At 43.4% G+C, this 14,157-nt stretch overlaps 1 protein-coding gene across 1 annotated transcript in view; it reads left to right on the forward strand.

The window, feature by feature from the left end:
* Positions 1-370: 370 nt before the first annotated feature.
* Positions 371-14,157, forward strand: part of FAM162B (family with sequence similarity 162 member B) — a 41,321-nt gene continuing 27,534 nt past the window's right edge. Inside the window, exon 1 of the mRNA XM_073576128.1 lies at positions 371-561. Coding sequence (XP_073432229.1) covers positions 420-561 — 142 coding nt within the window. The 5' untranslated portion in view covers positions 371-419. The remainder of the gene's footprint in view (positions 562-14,157) is intronic.

Genomic DNA, 14,157 nt, shown 5'->3' on the forward strand with positions numbered 1-14,157 from the left:
TTGATCATTTTTTTTTTGTTTTCAGCAAATCATTGAAAACTGACTGGCTGATTTTCTGCCTAGTATATCCTACCCATTGACAGATGCCAATTAGATAATTAATGTTATTATTCCACAGTGATTTTAATGCTACATCTGTTTTTAAATTTATAAGAAGTCTTAGACTGTAGCAAATCTGTATATGGTACTTTTATATGTGTTCTTGGTTTTCTATTAAAACATTTTCTTTTGAGTACAGACAAAATAAAAGTTTCCTTCTGTTCTCAGGACTCAGGAAAACAATGTCTTGAGAGCAGAGGGTGGGCTATACAGCCATGACGTATTTTAGGATTAAAAAAAAATCTGGCTTTTTTCCATGATGCCATTTAGCGACAAGCTGGGAATATGAAGACAAATCAAACAGTTTTTAGAATAGAACGATGTTCACTATTGAGTCAATGAAGAAATGTTTAATATTAACCAGTATTAGGCATAAATCTGCTCACCAGATGGTAAACTTAATTCCAGCAAGACACCGGAAGATTGTTCCTGCTCTTTATTCTACAAACTTCAGTACTAGAAGTAAGTAATTATATGAGATAACATAAACAATTGAGCAAAAATGCATGAAAATATATCTAAATTAAACCAGTTGAAAAAGTATACAATTCTTATTAATAATTATATTATTATTTTATTAATAATATTAATTAAGATTTCATATTGATTATATTAAACATGTTTAAGGATTTATTTTATATTATTTGTTTTACAGAATTGTAAATATATTGCAAGTAGTTTTTTTTTTACTCCATATTGTTCTTCCCATAGAGCATGATACTATACATCTGCCAAGTATGCCAAGTAGTTCTTGTTACAAATTCCAGGAAAATAAAAAGTGTCTAGCATCATCAAGTAAAAATGCTGTGTTGCAATAACATGTAAATTAGGACAGGCCGGTGACATGCAATAATTATATATAAGATTTGCTTCACAACTAAAGTCTAAAGTCATTTAGAGTATCATGGAAATTACTTTCATTTCTAGTACGGGTTGTTCAATAATCTCATCTTAATTCTTTTCTTTAACAATAAAAGCCAACTACTACTGCTACCCATCAATACAAAGCATAAACTACTGTAAACTTTACTATGCCTTGTAGTATTCTTTGAAATGTATATATGGTAGTAAGGCTACATGTAAATGGCTGTGATATACAGTGGGGAAAAAAAGTATTTAGTCAGTCAGCAATAGTGCAAGTTCCACCACTTAAAAAGATGAGAGGCGTCTGTAATTTACATCATAGGTAGACCTCAACTATGGGAGACAAACTGAGAAAAAAAAATCCAGAAAATCACATTGTCTGTTTTTTTTTCATTTTATTTGCATATTATGGTGGAAAATAAGTATTTGGTCAGAAACAAGCAATCAAGATTTCTGGCTCTCACAGACCTGTAACTTCTTCTTTAAGAGTCTCCTCTTTCCTCCACTCATTACCTGTAGTAATGGCACCTGTTTAAACTTGTTATCAGTATAAAAAAACACCTGTGCACACCCTCAAACAGTCTGACTCCAAACTCCACTATGGTGAAGACCAAAGAGCTGTCAAAGGACACCAGAAACAAAATTGTAGCCCTGCACCAGGCTGGGAAGACTGAATCTGCAATTGCCAACCAGCTTGGAGTGAAGAAATCAACTGTGGGAGCAATAATTAGAAAATGGAAGACATACAAGACCACTGATAATCTCCCTCCATCTGGTGCTCCACGCAAAATCCCACCCCGTGGGGTCAGAATGATCACAAGAACGGTGAACAAAAATCCCAGAACCACGCGGGGGGACCTAGTGAATGAACTGCAGAGAGCTGGGACCAATGTAACAAGGCCTACCATAAGTAACACACTACGCCACCATGGACTCCGATCCTGCAGTGCCAGACGTGTCCCACTGCTTAAGCCTGTACATGTCCAGGCCCGTCTGAAGTTTGCTAGAGAGCATTTGGATGATCCAGAGGAGTTTTGGGAGATTGTCCTATGGTCTGATGAAACCAAACTGGAACTGTTTGGTAGAAACACAACTTGTCGTGTTTGGAGGAAAAAGAATACTGAGTTGCATCCATCAAACACCATACCTACTGTAAAGCATGGTGGTGGAAACATCATGCTTTGGGGCTGTTTCACTGCAAAGGGGCCAGGACGACTGATCCAGGTACATGAAAGAATGAATGGGGCCATGTATCGTGAGATTTTGAGTGCAAACCTCCTTCCATCAGCAAGGGCATTGAAGATGAAACGTGGCTGGGTCTTTCAACATGACAATGATCCAAAGCACACCGCCAGGGCAACGAAGGAGTGGCTTCGTAAGAAGCATTTCAAGGTCCTGGAGTGGCCTAGCCAGTCTCCAGATCTCAACCCTATAGAAAACCTTTGGAGGGAGTTGAAAGTCCGTGTTGCCAAGCGAAAAGCCAAAAACATCACTACTCTGGAGGAGATCTGCATGGAGGAATAGGCCAACATACCAACAACAGTGTGTGGCAACCTTGTGAAGACTTACAGAAAACGTTTGACCTCTGTCATTGCCAACAAAGGATATATCACAAAGTATTGAGATGAAATTTTGTTTCTGACCAAATACTTATTTTCCACCATAATATGCAAATAAAATGAAAAAAAAACAGACAATGTGATTTTCTGGATTTTTTTTTCTCAGTTTGTCTCCCATAGTTGAGGTCTACCTATGATGTAAATTACAGACGCCTCTCATCTTTTTAAGTGGTCTAACTTGCACTATTGCTGACTGACTAAATACTTTTTTTCCCCACTGTATACAGCTTTGGCAAAAATTAAGAGACCACTGCAAAACTTTCAGTTTGTCTGATTTTTCTCTTTATAGGTATATTTTTGAGTAAAATGTAAATTGCTCTTTTATTCTATAAACCACTGACAACATTTCTTCGAATTTCCGAGCACTACATTTTGTATTTATTTTCAGAAAATGAGAAATGGTCAAAATAGCAAAAACATGCAGTGCTTGTGGAGCGCCCCACAGGGCCTTAGGTTACTCGATACCGGGCCGTTCAAGGGGATGTCACGGTGGCAGTGACCCGGTCCGTGGCCCTGGGCATCCAGTAAAAAAATAGAGGAAAGTTATGTGGTGTTTAATCGTGATGCCACCCGTGGTATTCGGCAATGGGTGGCCAACGCTTCGGTTTTGGTCCCCAGGGGCTGATGGTGACGCAGCAAAGATGGTTCAGCTCCCCACCGTTAGTGCGGGGCACCAGGGCAAATATATTTGATCGTTCAGATGGTGGTGAACGTAGGGGTGCAGAAAATAAGTGAAGGACACAGAGAGGTGCAGTTTTCTTTACCTTTCACTTGAAAATATTTGCAATCTGGGGTACCACACACAGATGATTGATTGAGTCCGGCTTGCCTGGAGGCATTCAGGGGACCCACCCTGCCAGTTGGGGTTGGGGACCTTCCTTCTGCGCTCTGTAGCTAAGCTTTGGCCCTCTCCTGTGTGATGATTGCTAACCTGTATGACAGACAGCATGAGCATATATCACAGGCACTGTCTTGTTCACTGTCAGCCCCGGGCTCTTGGTCTGCTGCCGTGCCTTCAGGTGTTCAGTGTGGCGAAGGAACTTGCAGTCCCCTGCACTCCAGATTCGGCTGTCAGGGTGTAAGCTCCTGCCGAGCCAAGGACTCTGGCGTCCCTTCTATTAGCGCTTCGCTCTGGGGTCTGCTATATGCAATTGTAGTTCGCCAGAGCCCCTTATCTCTGCTCCTGTCCCTTCCCTCTCCCTACCAACTCCCAATGTCTCTAACTATCTTGTCATGAGCTCCAACTGCCCCCGTTTCCATGGCAACTCTCTTGTTTACTCTCTCAGCTGTCTTCTTACTGACTCACTAACTCCACCTGCTGGCCAGAATTTATAAGGAAGCTCCCCTTTCTGACCCGCAGCAGGAATTGTCATGTACACTTTGCTACCAGGCATGGGGACCCCCCTCCTGCCTCCAGGCATGACATCACCCCTTAGAGGGAGGCAATGTCACTATGGCAACTGGAGTCTGGGGTGCCACACTTGCAGACCTCAAATAATGCTAAGAAAACAAGTTCATAATCATTTAGAAAAAACAATACTAATATTTTAACTCAGGAAGAGTTCAGAAATCAACATTTTGTGGAATAACCATGATTTTTAATCACAGCTTTCTTGTGTCTTGGCATGCTTTCCACCAGTCTTTCATACTGCTTTGGGTGACCTTATGCCACTCCTAATTTAAGAAATTCTTTGTTGGATTGCTTGTGACTATCCATCTTCTGCTTTATTACATTCCAGATGTTTTCAATGGGGTTCAGGTCTGGAGATTGGGCTGGCCATGACAGGGATTTGATTTGGTGGTCCTTCATCTACACATTGATTAACCTAGCTGTGTGGCATGGCACATTGTCCTGCTGGAAAAACCAGTCCTGAGCCTTGGGGAACATTGACTGAGCAGAAGGAATCAACTGTTTTTCCAGGATAACCTTGTATGCGGCTTGATTCATACGTCCTTCGCAAAGATTAACCTGCCCAATTCCAGCCTTGCTGAAGCATCCCCAGATCATCACCAATCCTCCACCAAATTTCACAGTGGGTGCAAGACACTGTAACTTGTACGCCTCTCCAGATCTCTCTCTAACCATTAGATGACCAGGTGTTGGGCAAAGCTGAAAATTAGACTCATCAGAAAAGATTACCTTACTCCAGTCCTTTTTGGCCCAATCCTTATGGTCTTTGGCAAACTTCAGCCTGACTCTCCTTTGCTTCTCATTGATCAAAGGCTTTTTTCTAGCTTTACATGACTTGAGCCTTGCCTTCAGGAGCCTCTTACGAACTGTTCTTGCCATGTACTTCACCACAGCTACCATTTGTCATTCCTTTTGTAGGTCACTTGATGTCATCCTGCGGTTGCTGAGTGACATTCGAATAAGATGATAGTCATCCCGGTCAGTGGAGAGTCATTTTTGCCCTCTGCCGGTCTGTAGCTTTGTTGTCTCCAATGTCTGCTGATTGACCTTGTTGTAATGGACTGCCGTCTTAGAAATTTTAAGGGTGGAGGCCTTGTTTTCCTCACTCAAAAATTTTCTTTTCAACTTCTTTGGCATGGTTAAAAGTTATGCATTCATTCCTATTACTTTTGAGACATTACTAGCAATTGTTTTGCCATCCAGCATGTCCTATTGCAAGAGGATTGTGAACACCACAGCAGGGTTTTTTTATACTTTCCTTCGCTAAATAAAATTTAGTTCAGATGATCACCTAATCAGAAGCACATTAAGTAGAATGAGGTTTACTCTGGTTGGAATTCAACTGACACTGGAATGGAATGGCTGTCAAACATGTAGAGAAGCTGATTTTTATAAAACTGTGCAGTGGTCTCTTAATTTTTGCCAGAGCTATATACAGTATATATATATATATATATATATATATATACACAGTGTATATATATATATATATATACACATACTTGTATAGCTATAAGTAAATGGCATTTAATAACTATATATACAGTGAGTACGGAAAGTATTCAGACCTCTTTAAATTTTTCACTTTGTTTCATTGCAGCCATTTGGTAAATTCAAAAAAGTTAATTTTTTTCTCATTAAGGCCTCTTTCACACTTCAGCTTTTTGTGCCAGTTAAAATCCGCCAAAAAGGCGGACAAGCGGATCCGTTCCTAACTGATGTGAACGGAAGCCACAGGATCCGTTTCTTGATGGATCCGCACAATGAGGAAATTTATAGGAACCGTGGCCGGGAAGAGGAGAGAGAGAGAGATAGAGAGAGAGAGATGTATTTTTTTTTTGTCCGGCACCCAGACAGAATTTCGGGTTAAATCAGTGTCTGGAGATTCCGCCGCCCAAAAAAACGTTGCAAGCTCCATTTGGAAATCTTTGAGGATGTTGACGGACACCAACATTTTGGCAGATCCTCACAAAAACGGATGCAACGGAAGGCAATCCGTCAAGATCCGCCAATAATGAAAGTCAATGGGGAAAAAAACGGATCTGCAAAGAAAAATGGCGGATCTGTTTTTTTTCCAAATCGGCGGATCTTGACTGATTGTCAAAAACGGAAGTGTGAAAGAGGCCTAATGTACACTCTGCATCCCATCTTAACTGAAAAAACAGAAATGTAGAAATGTTTGCAAATTTGGTAAATACTGAAATATCAAATGGTCAAAAGAATTCAAACCCTTTGCTCAGACACTCATATTTAAGTCACATGCTGTCCATTTCCTTGTGATCCTCCTTGAGATGGTTCTACTCCTTCTTTGGAGTCCAGGTGCGTTTAATTAAACTGACAGGACTTGATTTGTAAAGGTACACACCTGTCTATATAACACCTCACAGCTCAGTGCATGTCAGTGCAAAAGAAGTCTTCTTAGACCTGGCCGCTGGGCCACTCTGCCATAAAGGCCCGACTGGTAGTGGGCTGCAGTGATAGTTGACTTTCTCCCATCTCCCTACTGCATCTGTGGAGCTCAGTCACAGTGATCTTAAGGTACTGTCACACTTAGCGATGTACCAGCGATCCCGACCAGCGATATGACGCGGTCAGGATCGCTGGTACATCGCTAAGTGGTCGCTAGTGAGCTGCCACACAGGCAGATCTCACCAGCGACATCGCTGTGGACAGGGGTCGCTACTTACCTGTCACACTAGGCGATCCTGCGTCCTCCCGCCCGGCTCCACGCTTGTTGCTCGTCTCTCCACAGGAAGCGCCGCAGGAAGCTGACGAGAAGCGGTCCTGAACGTTCTCGCGTGATCAGCGATAACCAGCGGGGGAGCGGGTCGTAGGTAAGTATCAGACACAGCGATATCGCTAGCAATATCGCTATAATGTCACAAGTTATAGCGATATTGCTAGCGATATCGCTTAGTGTGACAGTACCTTTAGGGTCCTTCTTTAGCTCTCTCACCAAGGCTCTTCTCCCACGATTGCTCAGTTTGGCTGGACGGCCAGGTTTAGGAAAACTTCTGGTAGTCTCAAACGTCTTCCATTTAAGGATTATGGAGGCCATTGTGCTCTTTGGAACCATGAGTACTGCAGAAATTCTTTTGTAACCTTGGCCAGATCTGTGCCTTGCCACAATTCTGCCTCTGAGCTCCTTGGTCAGTTCTTTTGACCTCATGATTCTCATTAGGTCTGACAAGCATTGTTATACTGTATAGACAGGTGTGTGCCTTTACAAATCGAGTCCTATCAGTTTAATTAAACACAGCTGGATTCCAATAAATGAGCAGAACCATCTCAAGGAGGATCACAAGGAAATGAACAGCATGTGACATAAATATGAGTGTCTGAGCAAAGGGTCTGAATACTTATTACGATGTGATATTTCAGTTTTTCTTTTTTAATAAATTTGAAAAAATTTCTACATTTCTGATTTTTTCAGTCAAGATGTGGGTGCAGAATGTACATTAATGAGAAAAAAAAGATTTTTTTTTATTTGCCAAATGGCTGCAAGGAAACAAAGAGTGAAAAATTTAAAGTGGTCAGAATACTTTCCGAACCCACTGTATATCTTTGAAGTGCTTTTATGCTATTGGTGAGTAACATGACAGCAGTATATCAAGACCTGACAGATCCTCAAGAAAAGCAGCCCACAGAGCATTGAACTGCAGCTAGGGATGAGCGACCATAATCATGGGTATTCGGTACTCAGCGAGTAGTGAAGTACTTGCGGTACTCGGAACATAGCGAGTATTTCACTACTCGCCTCGCACTACTCGGATCTCCCGTCCAGCATTTGCCAGTCACAGTAATGCTGCAGCCTTCTTGGTTGTGGGGGCATTACAATGATTGGCTGGCCGCCCAGAGTCATACACGAGTCATAGGTTATGACTCATACCCTATGAGTCATAGCCTGGCTCCATATAAGCCCTGCCACCGCAATGTTCTGCACATTGCATGCAGAACACAGCTAGTGTAGGGAGAGTGTGAGCAGCTGCTAGGGAGAGTTGTGTTTGTTTGTTCAAATCATCCACAAATCCTCTGTAAAACCCAAAAGCTCTTTTCAGAGCTGAAAGAATAAGGTCAGGGACAGAGTAGCGACAGTTTTCCTGGCCATTTTTGGGGTCACATTTACCCCTGCAGGGCAGATTTTTTGTGCTGTTGTGGTGCTGTGTTCACAGCGAATAGGACACATGGTACTGCACAACTGACACGCAGCCAACACCACTGACTTGTGTGGTGACTGGGGTGCGTAATCTCACCTTAAACCTCAGGGCAAATTTTTAGTGGCAGCACCGCTGTCTTGAGTGGTGACTGGGGTGCGTAATCTCGCCTTAAACCTCAGGGCAAATTTTTAGTGGCAGCACCGCTGTATTGTGTGGTGACCGGGTTGCGTAATAATCTCACCTTAAACCTCAGGGCAATTTTTTGTGCTGTTGCGGTGCTGTTTGTAAAACACAAAGCAGTACTAGGCTGTTGTGCTACCTTCTACAAAGCACTAACTGCTCCTTGTTCCCCAATATCTGCATCTGAACATCTGCAACTATGGCAGAAAAATCCCAAATTCCTAAAAAGGCTGTTGGGAAGGGACAGGGACGTGGATGTGGGGTCATTGGTGCCCAACAAGGCAAACAGTCTGGGAGGCCGCAGAAGGTTGATGCATTTCCTGGTGAAATTTCCCGGTCTGGAACATAAACCAGTCTGGAAGCCAGAAGAACAATAGCAGATACTGTCTTGGATGGCTGATAAGGCTTCAACGAAATGTGCCAGCAGCACCCAATCGTCCATGACAAAACAGTCTAATGTTCATACAGAGAAAGCTGGGTCATTGTATTCTCGACCTGTTCCTAGTTCATCACCTGGTCAGGAGTCACAGGAATCATTTGACCCCCAACCTTGGCCACTCCGAGGATCTGTTTGATCCATTTCCTTTAGTTGCCTCTGGCCTCTCACTGCACGACATTGAAGAGGAACGTGAGGAGGTATCATCTGCTGATGATGGCCAAATATTTCAAACCCCACGGCCAGAAAAAAACCACTTTCATCCACATGATATACCGGGTGAAGAGGTGGAGGCTGATGGTGATGACACACAGTTGCCATCTGGCCAGTCGCCTATATGAACACGAAAGGAGGATGACATGGACGACGAGGTGGTCGATGATGAGACCACTGATCCGACCTGGACCGTTGGCACGCATAGCCAGCACAGCAGCACTGAGGATGAAGGTGGATACGTAGAACCAACAAAGGCACCAAGGGCTACTGGTTTGAGCAGAGTGCAAAGTGTGTCAACTGTTGCCAAGAGCAAGTCAAAAAACAAGCCAAAAACTATGCAAAATACAAGGTGCAATTATGGGGGCACTCAAATGTGCACAATAGCAACATCAATGATATGGCCAGGTGCCGCAGCAGTGGAATAATAACAATAGTTGGGTTTCAGCCATTATCGTCTCTGGATCTGGATCTTGGACATTCATTTTGTGGAGCTATGTTTATTAGGAGTTTCCTATGAACTTTGGAATTTCAAGCAATAAATTGTGTGATGTCATTAAATATTAGAAGACATTATTTGGTTTCTTATTAGGCTCATGAGGACCGTTTATTTAAAGGCATTAGGATAGAAGGAACTTTTGATCGGTATTCATCTGACCCTTTTAGGGTTTTTTGGGATGAGTTGGCGGGTGGATGACCTTATCTCTGCCTTAAAGTATGAGGATGGAGGGGATTTACCCTGGGTTTACGTGACCTTATTTATCAGGATGGGTCTATTTTGGAATGTCATCAGAGCTCTGGGAGGATATATATATATATATATATTTTTTTTTTATTTGTGCTCCTTTATTGGCGACATCTGTTCCTTTGATTGCAGTGGACAAACTGGAGAGGGACAATTATAAAGGAGTCCTTAGCATTGTTGGGTCAACTATTGATGCCACTGTTCTTTGAGATAGATTGGTATCTTGTATACCTTCCGTCTATATATAAGTAATATGACCTTTCTCATATAGTCCTATTAATTGTGTACCTTCTCCCCTTTCTCTCCCTTCCCCCCCTTTTTCTTTCTCCCCCTCCTCTCTGATCCTAGCGTCTTGATATGAATAGCCTCTTTGGCATTTACAGTACTTTTGATATTCATTGTGCTGCGATATATTTTTATGATATATTTTTCTTTTTTGGTATTTATCGGCATTGGTCAGTAATTGCCGTTATTTGTTTAAATACCATAATTCCCCATACCATATTCTTTCAATAATTTAAGTATTGGGTTTTTTTTTTTTTTTGGTCAGATTAGAAGCAAAATGGATTCCAGATTAACTATTGAGGGCTCCTTCTTAATGAGTGTCCTGATCACCGGTTATATCACCTAGTAAGGTGAATTTTTTATGTTTGTTATGTCCTGTGTTCCCATCCACCCTTACGTGTATTGTATTGTATGGTGTCTATGTATGTCCGGTTTTTGTGTGCTTCTGTACTCCCGGGAGTGGCGCACACATTTATTTATGTACTAGCAGTAACTCACGCTGGTGGTGGTAATATGCGCGCAGGTTCAGTGCGCCCCAAAACACGCTAGCCTGCGTTCCACTGGACGCAGGCACGGTGGGGCTGATATTCTTGGCCCTTACGGGCTTCTATAATACATACACGCTGCAGCAAGACCGCCGGCTTGTATTTGCTTGGCGTTTACACAGGGCATATGCGTTTGCCATGAGCCCTGCTCACATGACCGGGATGCTGGTTTATACACTTCCTGCTTTGGCTGACTCATAGAGGGGATGTTCACAGAGTGTGGTAACGCCCCGACTGACTTCTACAAGGTATTTAAAGCCCCCTGGATCACTGTGTGTCACTTCCCCTGACGAAGCCGTACAGGTTACGGCGATACGCGTGGGGTAATGGTCCTGGGTATGGCATCCGTGTATCTGTATTTTCATTGTGGCTATTGTTTTTATGGCAGTTTTTGATACTATGTATTTTGGCACCACTGATATGTGGAGGGTTTAACTTTTTCCCCCTTTTCTTGCTATCTGGGCTTATTAGGGTCCTGGTATGAAAATTATATAACATGGATTTTTGTGTGTGGTTGCTCCAATTCATCTATGGGCTGGGCTTTGTCTAGGGTTATATAGTCCTCATGAGCCTAGGAATAGGGAGGGATACTGCTATAGTGCCACAGTGTTGCTGGATCACATGCTCACATTATATGTGCTTATATGTATGATATTTATGTGTTGATATGTATTATGGGTACTATGGATGCCATAGTTTTGTGATTTTATCATGTTTTTATTGTGTATAACTCTTTTGTATCAATAAAAATTACTTATTTCAGTCTTAATTATAATTGGTGCAGTGTGTGCTTTTTTGCAGTGGTGCTTTCTCTCGCTTTTCTTTTTTTTTTTTTCTGTTGCCAAGAGCAATCCCTCTGTGCCCCAAGTCAAGGCAAGGGTGCGTTTAGCCGCTGTCTGGAAATTTTTTTCGGATAGTCCTTCTGAACCAAATGTCATCTGTAGCATCTGCTATACGAAGCTGAGCAGAGGCCAGGGCAAAGGCAACCAAAGCACCACCAGTATGCGGAAACACATGGAAGCCAAGCACCCTAGTTAATGGACTGAACAACAGGGTACCAAATCTGTGTCTGCGGGTCAAACCACTGCCATGTCGCCTGTGATACATCCTTTCCAATCTGCTGGGCAGGAAGTAGATGATCATCATACCTCTTGCTCACAAGCTGCGGTTGCACAGACACAGGACACAAGCTCATCCACTTGTTTGTCTCAGGAAAGCATCCAATTGTCCATGCCCCAGATGTATGAGAGGAGGCATAAATACCAAGCCACGCACCTACAAGTACAAATATTGAACGTGCACATTGCCAAGTTGCTAGCCATGGAGATGTTGCCGTTTAGGCTTGTGGGGACACAGTCTTTCCGTGATTTTTTGGCTGTGGCTGCCCCATGATACTCGGTTCCCAGCCGGCACTATTTTTCCTGGTGTGCCATCCCCACGTTACACAAGCACATCTTAAACAATCTAAAGCGTGCTCTCACCAATGCCGTAACCGGGAAGGTCCATATTACAACAGACACGTGGACAAGTACTTGTGGCCAGGGACGATACATCTCTGTCACGGCACACTGGCTCAACCTGGTGGAGGGTGGGACAAAGTCTCAAACTGGATCATCACATATCCTACCCACACCACGAATAGCGAGCCCAACCTCAATCAGGGTTTCCGCCTCATCATATACATCCAGTCTCCCCTCTTCCTCCTCCTCCTCTCTGCCTCGTCACCTGTGCTGAATCACCCTCCACATCACTCCCAAGTTGGGAGCTGTGCAGCAGCGCATCGGCAAAGCGGCAACATGCTCTGCTGAAGCTGATCTGCTAAGGTGAATCACCACACATTGCAGCAGAGCTGTGGCAAGGACTAAAACAACAGACCGATCAGTGGCTCTCTGTTGTGAATTCTCTTTCTGGGCTCCCTCTGGTGGTTACTGAAGGTAGTGGAGCTGGTTAGATTGACAGAGGTGTTGTAAGTTCTCTTTCTGGGCTCCCTCTGGTGGTTAGTGGAGGTAGTGGAGCTGGTCAGATTGACAGAGGCTTGCCACCTGATAATGATGATGACGATTGGAGATCTGGGATTTCTGATTGGTGTATTTAAGACAGCTGACTTCCTTCAATCCCTGCTGGTGATTTTCTTCCTGTGCCTTCTGAGGTATGATGTCTGATGTCCCTTGCTCTGTTCCTGCATGGTTCAGCTAAGTGGTTCATTTGCTAAGCTTTTTGCATTTGATCTGGTTTTGTCTATCTCTGCTTTGTGCGGGTCAGTGTTATGATTGGGTCACCAAGGAGGAAAACAAGACCAAGCTAAGCCACAGAAAACCAGAGAGGTTGGTAACTAAGTGGATTGCAGACCCCTGATCCTATCCACACAACTAGCAGTAGCCGTGGAGCGTACCTAAGATGATTCTAGATGCCTCGACAGAGCCGGAGAACTAAATAAGCCTAAAGCAAGAAAAGGGGAAATCTAAACTGCCCCAGAGCAGACCCCAAAGGAATAGATAGCCCCCAAACATATATTGTCAGTGAGACAAGATGAAAACACAAACACAGGTAGGAAAATAGGCTGAGCAAATGATGGGGCCCACACTAACTAGAAAGGACAGGAAAGGAAAGACACTGTCTGCAATCACGCAAAAAACCCTGCAAAAATGTCCAACACTTCTGATAGCAAAAAACTCTGAAGTCACTAGACTTCACCCACTATATCAGCACTCTGGCATATTCTGAAAGCAGAGCAAAAAGATGCCAATCTAATAAGGGAAAAAAACAAACTGGCACAAACAGCAACATAAGGATGGAAATTCAGCACAGCCCCAGCCGGGGCTGGCTGACCACGCAAATCTGAATAGACAAAACCAAATCAAATGTGAATAATAGCAAATAACACTTAGCTTGAGAATGCAGGGACTGAACTGGAAACTAAGACCTCAGGAGGCAGGAAAAATCACCAGCAGGGATAGAGGGAGTCGGCTGTCTTAAATCCAGTCAGAGACTCCAGATGTCCAATCGTCATCCTCATTATCAGGTGGCACGCCTCTGTCAATTAGATCAGCTCCATTACCTCCTGTAACCACCAGAGGGAGCCCGGAAAGAGACTCCTCTGTCAATACAACCAGCTCCACTACCTTCACTAGCAACCAGAGGTAGGCCAGAAAGTGAATTCACAACAGGTCAGCTTGCTCCTGCTGGGGCTGTGCTGGATCACCGCCCATATGTTACTGCTTGTGTCAGTTTGTTCTGTCCCCTGTTATATTGGTCTGTTTTTGCTTTGCTTTCAGTATATACCAGAGTGTTGATATAGTGGGGAGGAAGTCGTGTGACTTCATCGCTTTTTGTGCATCAGACGTGTTGGATTTTTCAGGGTTTTTGCGTGATTGCAGACTGTGTCTTTCCTTTCCTGTTCTGTCTAGTCAGTTTGGGCCCCATCATTTGCTCAGTCTATTTTCCTGCCTTCGTTTGTGTTTTCATCTTGTCTTACCGACAATATATGTTTGGGGGCTGTCTATTCCTTTGGGGTCTGCTCCGGGGCAGTTTAGATTTCACCTTTCTTGCGTTAGGCTGAGTTAGTTCTCCGGTTGTGCCAAGGCATCTAGGGCTTCGTAGGTA

The sequence above is a fragment of the Dendrobates tinctorius genome, unplaced genomic scaffold (genome assembly GCF_039654945.1).
Source record: "Dendrobates tinctorius isolate UK_male_01 unplaced genomic scaffold, ASM3965494v1 ptg000046l, whole genome shotgun sequence".
Lineage (NCBI taxonomy): Eukaryota > Metazoa > Chordata > Amphibia > Anura > Dendrobatidae > Dendrobates > Dendrobates tinctorius.